At 42.5% G+C, this 16,877-nt stretch overlaps 1 protein-coding gene across 2 annotated transcripts in view; it reads left to right on the top strand.

Annotated features, from left to right (window-relative positions):
• tfpia (tissue factor pathway inhibitor a) overlaps positions 1–16,877 on the top strand; it is a 47,616-nt gene that overhangs the window by 16,580 nt on the left and 14,159 nt on the right. For both annotated transcript variants that reach the window (XM_028393947.1, XM_028393946.1), the window contains exon 2: positions 4,907–5,110. In XM_028393947.1, coding sequence (XP_028249748.1) covers positions 4,907–5,110 — 204 coding nt within the window. The remainder of the gene's footprint in view (positions 1–4,906; positions 5,111–16,877) is intronic.

The following is a 16,877-nucleotide window of genomic DNA, read 5'->3' on the forward strand; positions in this document are numbered from 1 at the left end:
TGGGCCTCAAAGAGACTCACCCTGCCTGTATTGGGAATTACATCGGTGGGCTTGGCACCATGCGCATGTTGAGCAACTCAGATCTTTATCCAAAAATGTGCAGATCTTGGCCAGGCTGAACCTGTCGGTAATGCTCATGAGTGGAGCTGCCAATGGAAATGTGATTCATCTGAAGGCTGCTTCTCTATTCAGCAGCATCCATATTTCAAGCACCAGGCTGAATTGTTGGTTGACTTCCAAGGATTTCACTGATGCATTTTGTGAACAGGACTATATTTACCTACCCTCTACGCAACAATATGGAGGATTCCTGATGACAGATCTGGAGCTTTGGTTGGATTAGTTCTGTTTGCATTTATAGCCTGTATGTTGTTGTTGTTGTTTTTATTAACCCAGAACACTTAAAAAGATTAATAAATTTTATTACACTTAAAAAAGTCGCACCAGTTCTGTCAAACTCACATTTTGGTGCTGTGAGTGTCTCCTTCTTAAGAAAAATTGATGTTTCAGGCTTTAGTTAATTTAAGTCCTGATTAAACTTTATTGCACTGATATTTTTTTTAACATTAAAAGCCTTCTTATAAAGGCGAGGTTGCAACATTTTAATAACATAATTCTGAAGAAAGTGTTTCGTTTGACAATTTTTGGAGGAAAATGAGGAGTTTGAATTCCTGATGGTACTCCAGCTGTATTGATGGAACTAATGCCATGAAAAATAGACTTTATTCAACAGGAGGTCTCTTCCTCCTTCTTATGTGAAAAAAGCTATTTTCCCAAAGGTCTGCTTGTTAATGGAAACAGGCTGTGCCTCTTTTATTTTGCTGTTGGTTAAGATCAGCAATCACAATCTTTAGAGTACATAGAGATTGTAATCTAGGTCTGTAATCTGTAATCTACCTTTCAAGGTACTCTACCTCCCTCCAAAATCCCAAAGACAGTAATGGTTGGTTAACCAGGGAATCTGAATTGGCTAGCCCTATGATAGACTGGTGACTTGTCCAGGGTGTACCCAGCCTCTTGCCCATTGAGCTGGGATAGCCGCCAGCTTGGGTTTGAGTGATATGTTACAATTTTCTAATGAGGCTCTGTCCTTCCATCCATCAGTGACTAAGCAGTGTTCACACTATTTGAAATGAAGGATGTGTATGCATACATCATATATATATATATATATGTGTATGTAAACAATGACGGTTTGTAACATGACTCTTTTAATGTAGTTGTTCAAGGTGATTTATGAACAGACAAGGCTTTTCACCATCAACCAATCCAACAGGCGGCCATTGAAAAATTGTCATTAATCCTCATAGCTGAAAGAAATTACTGCACAAAAACATGCATAATATGGCCTCTAAATACCACGTTAATTGAATTCACTACACACTTACACATTCACTACATACACACATTCATTATTAAGTTAAATATTTAAGAAAGAAGAAGTAACATTATACTAATGACAATACTTACATTTGTGGGGCTTCTATCCTTACCACACTGGAATGGGACTGGGCCTGGTGTCCATGTGGGTCTCCTTTTGTCTGTTTCCATGCAGAGAAAATCTTTCAGTTTGATTCGCAACATTGTCTTCTGTTATGTGTCTTTAGCCTGCCACAGAATAGGTCTGTATGGATGGTGGACAGGAATGAATGAAGCACAGTGTTCATTGTACTTTGGTTTGCCTCAGACAGGAAGAATGGAAATCAATATGAAGAACTATCCTGGGTGGACAAATCCTCACTCATTGAACATTCTTATTTACAAGAAACTGTTTTTCACAAAGACCAGTCTGCACCATTTTTCCCTTGCTTTGTAGCAGCCATGGTAGCTGGAGGCATTCAGTAACAAAGATGAGAAAAAACTATTTCAATTTGCCATTACTCTCTCTCTGCAAAGTCTGTTCACCGCTGCTCACCAATAAGGCACGCTTATTTAGCCAAAAAAATGTGCTGGGTAGCAGACAGAGACCCACATATGTAATTTCTCCCCTGCTGGATGACCCAGCCTGCCACTGGTTATCAGCCACGACAAGAAGAACGTAAATAAAAAACACCACAAGCCTCTGCAGGGAAGCCCCCGCTGCCCTCAACACACCGCAAAAGCAATAGCACAGGTCTGGTGGAAGGAAGCAGATTGGGAGTATTTGATTGGTGTCCCCCAGTGCCTGGTTATAAGTTGGAATTGGACAGGTAAAAGAAGAGGGCAGGTTGAAGTGGAGAGCTGCTGCCCTCATTACCTTGCTTGGCAGAGGGACTGTTTGTTGACTGCAGTGCTGATAGGAGAGAGGCGGGGTGGCTCCTATTAGAGCATGTTTGGATGGAACTGTACAGGAAAGGAAACTTTAACTTGTTTTTCAAGCTTTCCAGCCACATCAGAAAGATAAATGATGATAAAGATTACAATGATGTTGAAGTGAGGAAACGTGTTAAAATGCAGTTTGTGACTACAAGTTTTTAACGTGATAACGTTGATAACGTTTGGGATATTTTACAGATTTAGAATAAAGCAAAAGACTGAGGGCCAATAATTGTAAACACATGTATGTCACATTCTTATTAAGTTCTGACACACACATATACACAGAGCAGCATAAATGATAAAATAATTATAAAATAATCATGTAGATAAAACCATAGGTGGTATTTTGGCGACAGTTTTCAATGTGAACAGTTCAATGGAAGGCCAGCAGGAATAGACGCTATCATGCATTTTAGAGAGCATGTCAGGTGCAGAGCTAAGATGGCAGACAGCAGGCAGTGAGGTTGGCAAAAGCACAGTCTTTTATTACAGGCGTAGGTCAAAAACACACTCAAAAGGTCATACACAGATTTCTAAGAATTACAAGAGATCCAGAAGGCTGGTAAGGCTTGGAACAATTTGCAAGAGGCACTGATTGAGGGGAAGACGCACATGATATACAGAGGGAAGGGAGAGACAATGAGGCACAGGTGAGACACGTTAAGGAGAAGCAGGTAATCACCAGGAGGTAGGAAGGCAAGACACCTGAAATGAAAAGGGAGATCATTGATTTCAAAATAAAACAGGAAATAATACAAACACAATAAAAATACAAAACAAAAGCCCTGGCTCAGGCTGAAAACCTGACACAGCAAATCCTATTGTAGCAGAAGTAACCATGGCAACCGAGGCCTAAAGCTGCAGTGAAACCTGATGAGTGTTAAATGTGTATCATGTGCGAAGCCTACATTGGGTCCAATATGTTGAGATCTGTCAGATTTACATGTATTATAATGCCATGCAGCTTTAGGGGTGGGTGTCCTTTCATAACAAGCAAAATGCATGACAACTACACATGTTTAAGTCACTCACAGGCTCTGTATCCTTATGCCCATTTGTATGGCGGCAGTTTTATGTAATACAAATCGTAGACTTTACATTAAGATACTAGGGTGTAAATCCTCTGTGGCACCACTGTTCATGTTATACTTGTGTTTTTAAAATTGCCCCAGCAGATATGGTTTAAGTTTTACTGGAGAGTAAACTGGGTACTGGGTGGCAATATAATAACACAGCCTCTTAATTGGCTGATAACTTTTACATTAAGTCAGATAAATAAATTAATGTATGTACATTATGGTCTGAACAAAGGTATGCAGTAGATCAGCTAAAGAAATTGCAGTTGTGCAAACAGATTGACATTCTATTCAAGCTGATTACTATGTGCCAATCACAGACAACTAAATCTGTTCTGCCATTTTCCTGTCTCAGACAAACTTTTCACCACTGTGACCAAATCCCTGCTCATGCCTGTCACCGATGCTTGTTAGGGTAAAGCAGGCTGAGACACATCCTCCTCACCTATCCCCCTGGAGATTGTCCTAGAGTGCCTGAGATTTTCTGGCATGCCGTTTTTTTCTTTGCCACAAATTCACTTTGGAGTGGCAGTGAGTGGCAGGCAATTGGACCTCAAATATTGTCTTTATTTACCTCTAACTATGCAGCATTTTTCTGCTGATGTTCCATAGCAAAATGGCAAAAAATGTCTGGGGAAAAAAAAGACAAGATTACATCAAAGTTATTCAGTATAAGAGCATGTGCAGAATGCAGATAGACGCTTTCAAACGCTGTCACTCAGGCTTTGACCATCTGAAAGCCCCTATGGACAGACAGCCGTGATAGGACAGAGATCTCAGCAGGGCTGAAGTAACTGTGTAGTTCTGCGGGCAACCACAAAAAAAGAGAGTTGACCTAGAAGCAGCATGGATGAGGGCAGTGAAAGCCGTTTCCCAGCAGCACACTGAGATGGTGATTTAAGAGTGGATAGGGGGCGTCACGTCAGTTTCTTTTCCTGGAACTGACAGAAACATCCTTTGTGAATGATAATGACATCATAGACTGTCTCTGTGTAGTGCTCCATTGTTAGGAAAAAGTGTGACTTCTCCTACTCCATTGATGATGCAGCAATAAATAGGCGGGCTCGCTGCTGTGCAGACTATTTCTGTGTGCCGCTGCATGCTGTGAAATTTTCCCTGCTTTCGCTCAGTCTCCTCTCTCCAGCTGCCACCTGCCCGGATCTACTTTTTAAGTACTGTGGGGGGTTTATATGCTCCCCAATGGTTAAAAAAAACACCTAAAGGCATGTGTCCACACTAGGAGCTTTAATAGTTGTGTCATAAAAATGAACAAATAATGTAACATGTATGACTTTTTAACATTTACTCTCTATCTTTGTAGAAAATCATACCCAGGGTATAAAAGTAGTTAAGCTGCCAAACCATTCACAATCAAAATTATACTGGCATGCATCTTTACCTTATCTCAAAGCCTGAGGTTATAGGGTTTGATGCTGTGACCTATTTTCTCCCCACTCCCCACAAAAAAAAAATCCTTTTCACTGAGTGCCACAAAAAAAACATTAAGCCTCGTCTTCCTCTCTCACCCTCAGCACATGGAGCACAACCTGAGCTCTTCATTTTCAATGAGTTATGCGCCCTGAAGGATGACCCAGGACCGTGCAAGGCCATTATGGACAGATACTTCTTCAACGTCAACACAGGAGCCTGTCAGATGTTTGAATACGGAGGCTGCAGAGGAAACGCCAACAATTTCGGGACCTTGGAAGAGTGTCAGGAAATGTGCGTCGTCTCAGGTTAGTCTCATTGTGACGGTTGTTAAATTTTCTCTTTGATTTAAAAGTGGTGACACACACTCTCTGCTGTACCCCCCACCCACAGTAACACAGGACAAGCTTGCACTTACAGTTTTTAACGTTGTTAGCAAATGATCATTTTTGTTTTCAAGGACTGTTGTTCCTCATTAGACTTTATTGCCCCCATGGGCATAAAATCCTATTACAGAGTCATTTTGTGTTAGTATGCGGCTAACATGGAACACTGCCAGCACATTAATACTGAAAAGTTTCCCGGAAGGCATCTGCAAAAAAGAAAACTTCTTTGAAAGGCAGTCAGGATTGTTTTATTTATAGGCCGCACTAAACTGATGAATAAGTGGAATTAATTGATCACAATTAATTACAGAACCTGTAAGCCTAGACCTCTTTTTGAGGATAGTCTATTTCAATGACAAATAAGGGGAAAGAAGACATTTTTCACTTTGTGGTCTACACATTGGTGTGGATGTGTGTGTGTTCAGGAAACTATGGCTACTTGGCTACCTTGAGTGGATCAGTGTGTCAAAGATGGCAACAAGGCCAAAGCTAATCTATGAATTCCTGAATGGCCACCTGTCCTAAGGCACATGCTGTCATCACACATTGTAAAGTGAAGGCCTCTCAGTATCTATCAAGGATTAGAGTGCAGCACAGTGAGCCTGCACTGAGTGAAAGAGGAGAACTGACATGCTGAAGTGACATCTGTTGCAGCTTTTATTAGCTAAATGAAGCTACAGCTTGCAAGCATAATTATGCTATTAATGTAAAAGGGAGCAGCATTGTTGTAGTGCATGGCACTACTTCTATTAGTTGTAAGCAAAATGTATTCCTTTATAGGTAAATGTATTTTTTTCAATCAGTGGGTCAGACTGAGTTTTTAACACGACCTTGTAATAAAGTAATATCATGTCATTTATTTAACCTCCACTACATGCTACACTGTATGCTGTTTGCAGTTTATCTGTGCATCATGTTCTGTCACTGCTAACCATGCCTGTGCTCTGTCACAGTCAGAGCCACATTTACACAATGGGTGTTTTAAGCTCTCGATGGCCTGTAATGCTACATAATAATGATAGTCCATGTCAAGCAGGTTGCTGTCTACGGATATTATTTTGCAGCCACACCTCTCCAACATGTTGACACGGCTCTAAATCTGTACAGGCTTTGTTTTACATGGTCTGATTGGAGTGGATGGTGAAGATACTGATTTGAGGGGGTTTCTCAATTAGAGTGAAAAGAGCTAAAACAGCTAATAATACTTTGTCCTGATGGATTGTGAATGGGTGGAGAGGTGATTTTTTAATTACTTTTGTATTACATGAAAATGTCACATAGCATTGCTTTAGTTCTTTTTCACCTCCATGGAGAGAAGCCACATGTTTGAGCATGCTATGTGGCAGCTGTTTGCTCAATTGCAACACTAAATGCTGGATTACACACACACACAGGAAATTGTATAACAATTTCAGAGGATGACTAAAGGTAGAGAGCTAAATGTCACTGTGTGTTGGTCAGAATGTAAATACAGTGACAGGCAGTCTTTATTGGTCTTTGCTGTATCCTCCCCGATCAATGGGCGGTAAAAGCATGGTGCTCAGCGCGGCCTTGACAGTGCAGCAATACATCCTGTCAATCAGCACACCGCACTTAGGTGCTGCTAAGTGGGTTGTCAGTAATATAAACCCCTGCACTTGAAAAGCAATAAAAAAGTGCAGGAGCTACTTTTATAACTGAAGCCTTTATTTGTTACAAAGTTAGAAGCTAGTGTACAAAGTATCTTATATATTGGGCTTGTGATGCTTTTCCACTGAAAAGAAGGACTGGGAAAGAGCTTGTGTGGTTCCTCCCAAAAAAGCAGTACTTCAACACCTGTTGTGCAATGCACTTAGCTTGTTGCTAGTAAAAACAGCTGATCACAGGCATTAAAATTAAAGTTATAACAGTAGTGGAACATTTGTTGTGCTAAGCATATACAGCATATAAAACTTGCAACAATAATCTCTTTAACAACTCCACTAGCTGTGTTTGCTTCATCTGGCTTCTTCTTAGGATCATATAAGACACCCCAGTTTATGTCAGGTAAATGAATGACAACAATATTCATTGACACATACTGACCAATTCAAAACCTACACAGGGCAGCTCAACCACTAAACTCCAGCTTAATAACCAACACACACCTGGTACATCAGGAGTTAAACTCAGAAACCTAACCACTAGACCATATGGAAATCCAATTCATTCATACTCGTCCTGTTTATTTGTGTAGCAGCAGAATAACACATTTATACTATATGAGCATGCATCAGTGCAATTGTGCCCGCAAACAGTACACCTTTAATACCGAAGCGTCTCTGATCAACATGAAGTACACCCGTCTGTGCATGGCTCAACAGCAAATCTAAATGCCATGTTGATAAAGTGCTTTCTCCCACTGGCGAACAGTAACCTTCACCTTCTCATTGCACGCCACTGAATGCATTATACAGCCAAGACAAGAGTATCATCATGAATGAATTCATACATTCTGCAGGCATTGCCATATAAAGCAGCCACCTTTTCTTTTTATCAGACAACACACAAACAAAACAAATCTGCACTGCAATGACAAATCAGGTTGTGTGGACTTTTTTTGGCCTGGGATGATCCAAAGGTAAGTGAAAGAAAAGGCTGTGAGGATGATAAAGCTTCAGACTCTATGCTTTTGATGACACCACAGCAAAGGTAACTGTAACTGTAAAACACAGTGTACATATTTGTGTGATGACATATAAAGGGCACTTGCAAGGTTACATTTATTGGTCTGTAGTTGAACAAAAAAAAAAAAACATGTTATAGTGCAGGATAACAGCGTGTAGTAGTTGCTTTTATCTAAATTGAATCACACTTCCACGGGTGTATCCATTTTTGTTGCTGTGCTAGGTGGTGACTTTGGTTTAATACTCAAAGTCGGAGCTACACTGGAAAGACACAAACTGTGCCTCGGTTATGTGATTGATAAGTCTGTGGCCTAAGGAAGAAGGAGACGAGTTATGCAGGTCTTTAACTTTTTGTGTGTGTTTTTTTTTAATTTCTTTATCATTAAGTCAAATTTAAGGGAAGAAACCAGTCTTTAAAAATCAGTTTTGCCGGTATCTGCTCTCGCTCTCATGTGTTTATTGCGGAACGTGGCAAGAGTACAGGAGGGTGCACGATCTTACAAGCAGGGTAAGGGACTGCTCGATTCAAACATGGCAGAGTGAGCCTGGAAGATGACCGCCACAGAGCTGAGTGTCTCTTAGGGAAGTGTCCTTGCAGTGGGATTGCTGCTTATGGCCTCTTTGTTGCGTGGAGGTTGTTGCCTGCTACTGCCTATATTTGTCTGCTGTTGATCAGCTAGGTCATTGTGCAAAATAGCATCCAACCATCCATCCATCCATCTTTTGAACCCGCTTTGTCCTGTAGAACAGTGTCACACTATCCCAGCTACACACTGGACAGATCACCAGTCTATCACAGGGCTAGATTAGGTCTCCATGTAGAAGATGGTGAGTCAGTATCACCTGGACAAGGATTGCACTGTTATGCAGGCTGACTGTGCTGATCTCTGAAAACAACTGCAGGACTGCTCTTCCAATACGTCCACAGTTGAGATGGCAGCCATCCAGGATTTGAACATTTGAACATCACCTGCTTCTGTGGCCACTCTTGAGTTGTAAAAAGATGGATCTATATAGTTCTGCAACCCTCAAATACTACCGAGATTTTTAAACTATCGCGAGGGTTTAACGCGGCTCCGCGAGATGCCGCGTGATTTCCGCGTCTCTGTTTTAAAAATGGCTGCGCCCTGCTCAGAGCACTGCGGTGAGTCAGTTCGACGGGAGCTACAGGTAGTTAAACAATTCCTCTTAATGTACTCTGTACTTTTTATTATCGTAATTGACTGGTTCACTTCTTAATCCTTTTAGATGCCTCTTTTACCGCATACAAACCGTCTGCAAACCGTAATGCACAATCGACCAAGACTGGTGAGTCAATTGTTGTTGTTGTTTGTCAACTCGGACCTAGCGTGTTAGCCTAGCTCTGAGCTGGTGCTTTGAGACAGTGTGGGTTGTAGCGCTGACTACACTTGTCCCTGTGTTATTGTGGTCATTTAGCACAGTCTTTTTTTAATTAAGTTAATCATGTACATGTGGAAACTGTAAGAATGTTTAAGTATTGTCAACTTACTGACTGGTGAAAGTCAATGTTATGTTTAATACAATGTTAATTGTTGGACCTGTTTTACACAGGCCAGGTCCTATATGCAGATGGCGAGCTACCCTTCTAAGAACCTGAAACCCTGAATACTTCCTCCAGAGCGGTAGGAAGCATTGTAGCCTGGTTTTACCTCACTGACCTACACGGACACCTGAGAAAGAACTGATTGAGCTAACCCATGAACTGTTCCGTACACTCTTTTGCCAACTGGGAAATCTGAGACCAAGAGGACAGTTTTATAAACACAGTTCATCGGAATTAAGAACATTTAAATGGAATGAAAGTCCTGCTTGGACTTGAAACTGACATCATGATGGAGCACTGCTTAAGCAACATCAAATTCTAGAATCTTCTTGTAAATATGACTCACTGTAAATAGTATTTCTTTTCCCTTCTGTTACAATATATTATATTTCCAGCATACTTGTGTTTCCTGTGGTGTTTTAAACAAATCCACGTTCCTCCCTGAGCCGAGCTATTAGATCTTCTGAGCCCAGTAACTATATGTAAAACAATAACATCTACATCATATTGGTTACATAAATTTTGGCGAGCTAGCCAGGAGGAACATTATATTTGTTTAATTCACCGTTGGTTCATTGATATATTGATTTATTTTCTTTCATTTTGTTCATCCTTTCCAATATGGATGAATTTCAAAAATTAGGCATTAAGGTACCTAATTCAGTCTTGGTCGAAGGCATAACAGGAACAGTGATTGATGAGGAAGTGATTAATTTTCTTAAACGGTATGGGTCGATTAATAAGACTGAAATAATTTCAGATTCAACCTCAGAGTTTGATGAGGCACTAGTTGTTGAATTCAACAGTTGCGCAGCTATAGTTGAACTGCAGCCGATATTACCATACACATTGACTTCAGTCGATAAGGAAGTAACGTTCTTCATCTCAGAACTATCAACCGTTTATGCCGCGTATGTCGCCAAGAAGAAAACCAATGCGTATTTGTCTGAACTACAGAATGTAGCTAAACTGTCTGGAAGAGAGTATACAGAGGTGCTAACGGCAATGATGACTCAGATTGGACTTTCTGTTGCGGAGCTTCAGCCAGCTCAAGTGAAAGAGCCACCGGAGGACATGGAAGCTTCAGTGTCACAGTCAAAGCCATCACTGAGGAGATCACTGACAGTACCACCTGCTACCACCGTGCCTGCTCCTAATACCACGGATTCCAGATCAGGAAGTGAGCCACCTGCTGCCGGGACAAATACAACACACGCAGAGGTGAGACAATCGATCAGAAATGTTGATATAAATCCACCAGAAATTCAGCGCTTAGTAGTGGAGCACATTGTGAAAAAGGAGGAAAAGCGAAGGCTGAAAGTTTTTTCAGGCCGATTGCCGAGACCAACACAAGAAGCAGACTATGAAACATGGAAATCCGATGTTGAGCTTATTATTACGCGATCCATCTGTGTCTGATCTGCAGCGATCCAGCAGAATTGTGGAAAGCTTGTTACCTCCAGCAGCAGACTTGGTCAAGCAGTTGGGCCCAGATATGCTGCCAGCTGTGTATTTAAACACATTAGAGTCTGCTTACGGAACAGTCCAAGATGGTGATGAGCTGTTTGCAAAGTTTATGGACACTTACCAGGATGCTGGGGAAAAAGCATCTACTTACCTGCAACGGCTTCAAGTAGCTCTGAATCTGGCTGTGAAAAGAGGGGGAGTGTTAGAGAACGATCTGAACCGGCACCTACTGAATCAATTCTGCAGAGGGTGCTGGGACGACACACTGATTGCTGAACTACAACTCAAGCAAAAGAAACTACAACCACCCACTTTTTCTGAATTACTTCTTCTTCTACGGACAGAGGAGGACAGAGAAGCAGCCAAAGCACTCCGGAAGAAACAGCATTTCGGGTCCGTTAAACAGAAACCCAGCACACATGTTCATTCAGTTTACATGAACAAGGAGGAGGGAAACGCCATTGCTGCTCTCACCCGTGTTACCCAGCAGCTAGCCGAACAACTGGCAGATGTGCAGCGACAGTTAGCTAAGCTAACAACAACAGCCAACCAGCCACAGGTCACTGCTCATCACAAACCTTCAACTCCAAGGAAACAGTTTGGAAGAGAGAAAGTCACCCCATCTCGACAACTTAGACCAGGATATTGTTTTCGGTGTGGTGAGGATGGTCACATTAGGCCACAATGTGACAACAAACCAGATCCTGCTCTAGTTAGTCGAAAGAAAAGACAGTTTGCGAAGAACCAGAACTCTTCATCCCACAATAATCCTTTAAACTGAACTCGGTTCCTGTCGTGGGACAAACTGGAACCAGAGGGAAACAAACCTGTCCCAGGAAAGAGAAACCTGTTGGCTGTGCAACATTTACATCCAAAGAAGGGGAAAGAACAACTATACCACAGGGATTAATTGGATCAAAATGTTCAGCAGAAATAGAAGTAAATGGACACACCTGCAGCTGCCTTTTAGACACAGGTTCACAAGTCACAACCATTCCCATTTCTTTCTACAACCAGAGACTGAGTGATCAACCTGTGAAACCACTGCACGACCTAGTAGAGGTGGAAGGTGCAGCAGGACAGACTGTGCCATACTTGGGGTATGTAGAGCTGACCATCACGTTTTCTGAAGAGTTTCTAGGAACAACCTTTGAAGTACCGACACTTGCTTTAGTGGTACTTGACAACCGACCACAAGGACCATCATCGGTACTTGTTGGAATGAACACCCTAGAGCCCTTGTATGAACAGTATTTTGAAAGTGAACGTTCAGATTACCAGCCTACTGCTCCAGGATATCGTGCAGTTCTGAAGATTTTGCAGTTGAGACACAGGCAGAGCAAAGGGGGAAGTGCTGGAACGGTGAGACTGACAAGTCAAACTCTGGTCCTCATTCCAGCTGGTCAGACTATTGTCCTAGAGGGTTCTGCAAAACCGAGCCCCCCTTTCAAAGTTCCCTGGGTCGTTGTGGAGCAACCTACTTCACCCTTGCCGGGAGGGTTGTGTGTGCAGAGCTGTTTAGTTACAGTCCCCAACCATTTACCATATAAAATCCCTGTAATAATGAAGAATGAGTCTGGACAGAATATTTTCATACCACCATTCTCTGTCATTGCCGACATTGGTGCAGTACCCACCATTCTGTCTCAACGAGTCACTTCTTCAAAACCTGAACATAAGCCCCTGGAATTCAACTTTGGTGATTCACCTATTCCATCCGAGTGGAAGAAACAAATTACTTTGACACTGAACAGCATGCCAGAAGTATTCTCGCACCATGATCTGGACTTTGGATGCACAGACAAAGTGAGGCATCGAATCACACTGCATGACAAAACTCCCTTCAAACACAGAGCACGACCAATTCACCCTCAAGATCTTGAGGCAGTCCGAAATCACCTTCGTGACTTACTAGAAGCTGGTGTTATCAGAGAGTCAGAATCACCCTTTTCATCACCCATTGTCGTAGTTCGTAAACGCAATGGTGACATCAGATTATGCATCGACTACCGGAAATTGAACCTACAAACGGTTAAAGATGCATATGCACTGCCAAACCTGGAAGAATCATTCACTGCATTAACCGGATCCAAATGGTTCACGGTCTTAGACCTGAAATCTGGATACTACCAGATAGAAATGAGTGAAGAAGACAAGCATAAAACTGCTTTCGTCACTCCACTTGGGTTTTGGGAGTGGAACCGAATGCCGCAAGGAGTAACAAATGCTCCAAGCACATTTCAGAGACTGATGGAAAAGTGTATGGGAGATCTTCATCTCAAAGAAGTACTAGTCTTCTTAGATGACATCATTATCTTCTCTGACACTCTGGAAGAACATGAAAAACGACTACTTCGAGTGTTTTCTCGCTTGAAAGAATTTGGGTTGAAGTTATCACCAGAAAAATGCAAATTTTTCCAAACCTCTGTGCGATACTTAGGCCATATAGTATCTGAGAGAGGTGTTGAAACAGATCCTGAAAAAGTGAAGACATTAAAATCCTGGCCAGTCCCACAAAATCTGAAGGAACTTCGATCATTCCTGGGTTTCGCTGGGTACTACCGGAGATTCATCAAAGGTTATGCTAACATTGCAAAGCCACTAAACGAACTCACCCGTGGTTATGCTCCAGTACGCAAACCTACCAAGGTGAAGAACACAAAAACAAAATACCTTGACCCAAAACAGTCTTTTGGAGAGAGTTGGACCGATGCACAACAAACTGCTTTTGAAACAGTCATTGATAAGTTAACTTCAGCACCTCTTCTTGGTTTTGCTAACCCCAAACTTCCATACATCCTACACACAGATGCAAGCATGACTGGATTGGGAGCGGTGTTATACCAAGAACAAGAAGGTCAATTACGCGTCATTGCTTATGCCAGCCGAGGGTTGACATTAAGTGAGTCGAGATATCCAGCTCACAAACTGGAATTCTTAGCTTTGAAATGGAGTGTAACTGAGAAATTCCATGACTACTTGTATGGAGCCAATTTCACAGTTGTCACAGACAATAATCCACTCACATATATACTTACCTCCGCTAAGTTGGATGCTACCAGTCACCGATGGTTAGCTGCGTTGTCAACTTATTCCTTCAATTTACAGTATCGAGCTGGTCGACAAAACATTGACGCTGACACCTTATCGAGACGAACAGATGGAGATGTTCCCCAAAGTTCTTCCGGTACGGAAGAAGAATTGGTTCACCATCTGACCAGAAAACTATGTGAACCCATTGAAACACAGGACATTCCTTCTGACATCGTGGATGCAATCTGTCAAAATTGTTTAATTAGGGCACATCAACCCACTCCATCTCAACCCATGGTTGCTTTGGTTGAATCCTTGTCAGTGTCTGTTAATTCCATCCCTGACAGTTACCTCCACGAAGACAGTCATGGTTTACCTGTGATCCCATCTTTATCCCACTCAGAGCTAAGAGAAGAGCAAAGAGCTGACCCCGCTATCCGTGAGGCCATTCATCAGCTTGAGACGGGGGAGAAAATTCCTCCCACAGCCCGTGACGAGTTACCTGAGCTTCCTTTGCTACTACGTGAGTGGAAAAGACTGGAACTGGCAGATGGAATCTTGTACCGGAGGCGACAGGAAGAGAACCAAAACCTCTTACAGTTGGTCCTCCCGCCAGATCTTCGTCCTGTTGTTTTAAAGAGCTTACACCATGATATGGGACACATGGGAATCGAAAGAACTCTTGATTTGGTTCGCCAACGCTTCTTCTGGCCGAGGATGGCAGCTGATGTAGAGCGCACCATTAAGAGTTGTGGACGATGTGTGAGGCGCAAGACACTAGCGGAGAAAGCTGCTCCATTAGTTAACATTCAAACCAGCCGGCCACTTGAACTTTTGTGTATGGATTTTCTAACACTCGAACCTGACAGTAGCAACACCAAGGACATCTTGGTTTTAACAGATCATTTCACCAAGTTTGCCGTTGCTATTCCCACTTCCAACCAAAAGGCCAGAACAGTAGCAAAGTGTCTCTGGAATGAATTTATGGTATATTACGGAATTCCTGAACGCATACATTCAGACCAAGGACCAGACTTTGAGTCCAAATTGATCAGAGAGCTGTGTGAAGTTGCTGGAATCAAGAAAAGCCGAACAACACCATACCATCCGAGAGGAAATCCAGTTGAACGCTTCAATCGCACTCTACTTGGCATGCTTGGTACATCAGAAACCAAACAGAAGTCTAAGTGGCGGGAATACGTCAAACCCTTGGTACATGCATACAATTGCACAAGGAATGATGTCACAGGATTCACACCTTATGAACTGATGTTTGGTCGTTGTCCACGTCTTCCCGTTGACCTAGCTTTTGGATTGCCAGCTCGGGAAGGACAGTCCAATTCCCATTCACAGTATGTAAAGGACCTTCGGACTCGATTGGAGGAAAGTTACAAACTTGCTTCCAAAAATGCACTCAAATCTGCTGTAAAGAACAAAACCCGGTTTGACCAACATATCACGCCTTGCAGTCTGGATGTTGGAGATCGAGTGCTAGTCCGAAATGTTCGTCTACGTGGGAAGAACAAATTGCAGGATAAATGGGAGCAGCAGGTGTACAAAGTCGTTAAGAGAGCTGGAGATCTACCAGTATACACTGTGCAGCCCAAAAATCAGGGTGGACCTTCTCGCACTTTGCACCGAGACCTACTGTTTCCATGTGGGTTCCTACCAGCAGAGGACATTCCCACAGTTACACCTGCAAAACGACCAAAAACCAGAAGTCAGACTCAACCACAGCTGAATGTTGAAGAAGAGGAGAAAGACACTGATTCAGATGTCTCCGAAAATGGACCTCCCATCAATTTCAGTGTGGCATATGAGAGACCATTGGAACCGATGGTTGAACCCTCAATCATTCTTCCACCACCCATTGAAATCCCTGGGTCCGAGGTAGAAGAATTACCACCTGTGGAACAACACTTACCTGACGAGGATTTGTTGCTTTCAAGTGATTCATCTACATCTGGAGAGGGGATACCAGTGGAATTGCCTGTGGAAGAAGATCCTGAACCAGACCTACCAGAACCAGCAGAGTCAACTGAGGAAGAGGAAATAATCCCTGAAGTACATGTTGAACACTTACCTGAAGATGAGCTGTCATACGAATCTGAGGCTGAAGACCCTGGGGTTGTCCAATCTGAGTCATCCAGGGATCGTAGCAGTCTTAGGTCTGGTGCCACACCTCATAATTCACCTGAATCCGAAACAGTACTCAGGCGATCCACTAGGGAACGCAGATCACCTAACCGCTTTAAGTATTCAGCGTTAGGTAACCCATTACTTTCAGTTGTTCAGACTCTATTGCACAAAATATCTAGTGCATATATAGAGGCACTCCGCCATGTCCCTGTAACAGATATTGCTCCAAAAGAGCAGACTTTATTAGACCCATGCAACGGGACGTGCATGAACTAAAGGGGGGAGGGTGTAACCCAGGTCATTTTATGGGGTTTTGTATTTTAATCACCTGTTTTTACCGTCCGAACTATCGCGAGATTTTTAAACTATCGCGAGGGTTTAACGCGGCTCCGCGAGATGCCGCGTGATTTCCGCGTCTCTGTTTTAAAAATGGCTGCGCCCTGCTCAGAGCACTGCGGTGAGTCAGTTCGACGGGAGCTACAGGTAGTTAAACAATTCCTCTTAATGTACTCTGTACTTTTTATTATCGTAATTGACTGGTTCACTTCTTAATCCTTTTAGATGCCTCTTTTACCGCATACAAACCGTCTGCAAACCGTAATGCACAATCGACCAAGACTGGTGAGTCAATTGTTGTTGTTGTTTGTCAACTCGGACCTAGCGTGTTAGCCTAGCTCTGAGCTGGTGCTTTGAGACAGTGTGGGTTGTAGCGCTGACTACACTTGTCCCTGTGTTATTGTGGTCATTTAGCACAGTCTTTTTTTAATTAAGTTAATCATGTACATGTGGAAACTGTAAGAATGTTTAAGTATTGTCAACTTACTGACTGGTGAAAGTCAAT

Source organism: Parambassis ranga, chromosome 21 (genome assembly GCF_900634625.1).
Source record: "Parambassis ranga chromosome 21, fParRan2.1, whole genome shotgun sequence".
Classification (NCBI taxonomy): Eukaryota; Metazoa; Chordata; class Actinopteri; family Ambassidae; genus Parambassis; species Parambassis ranga.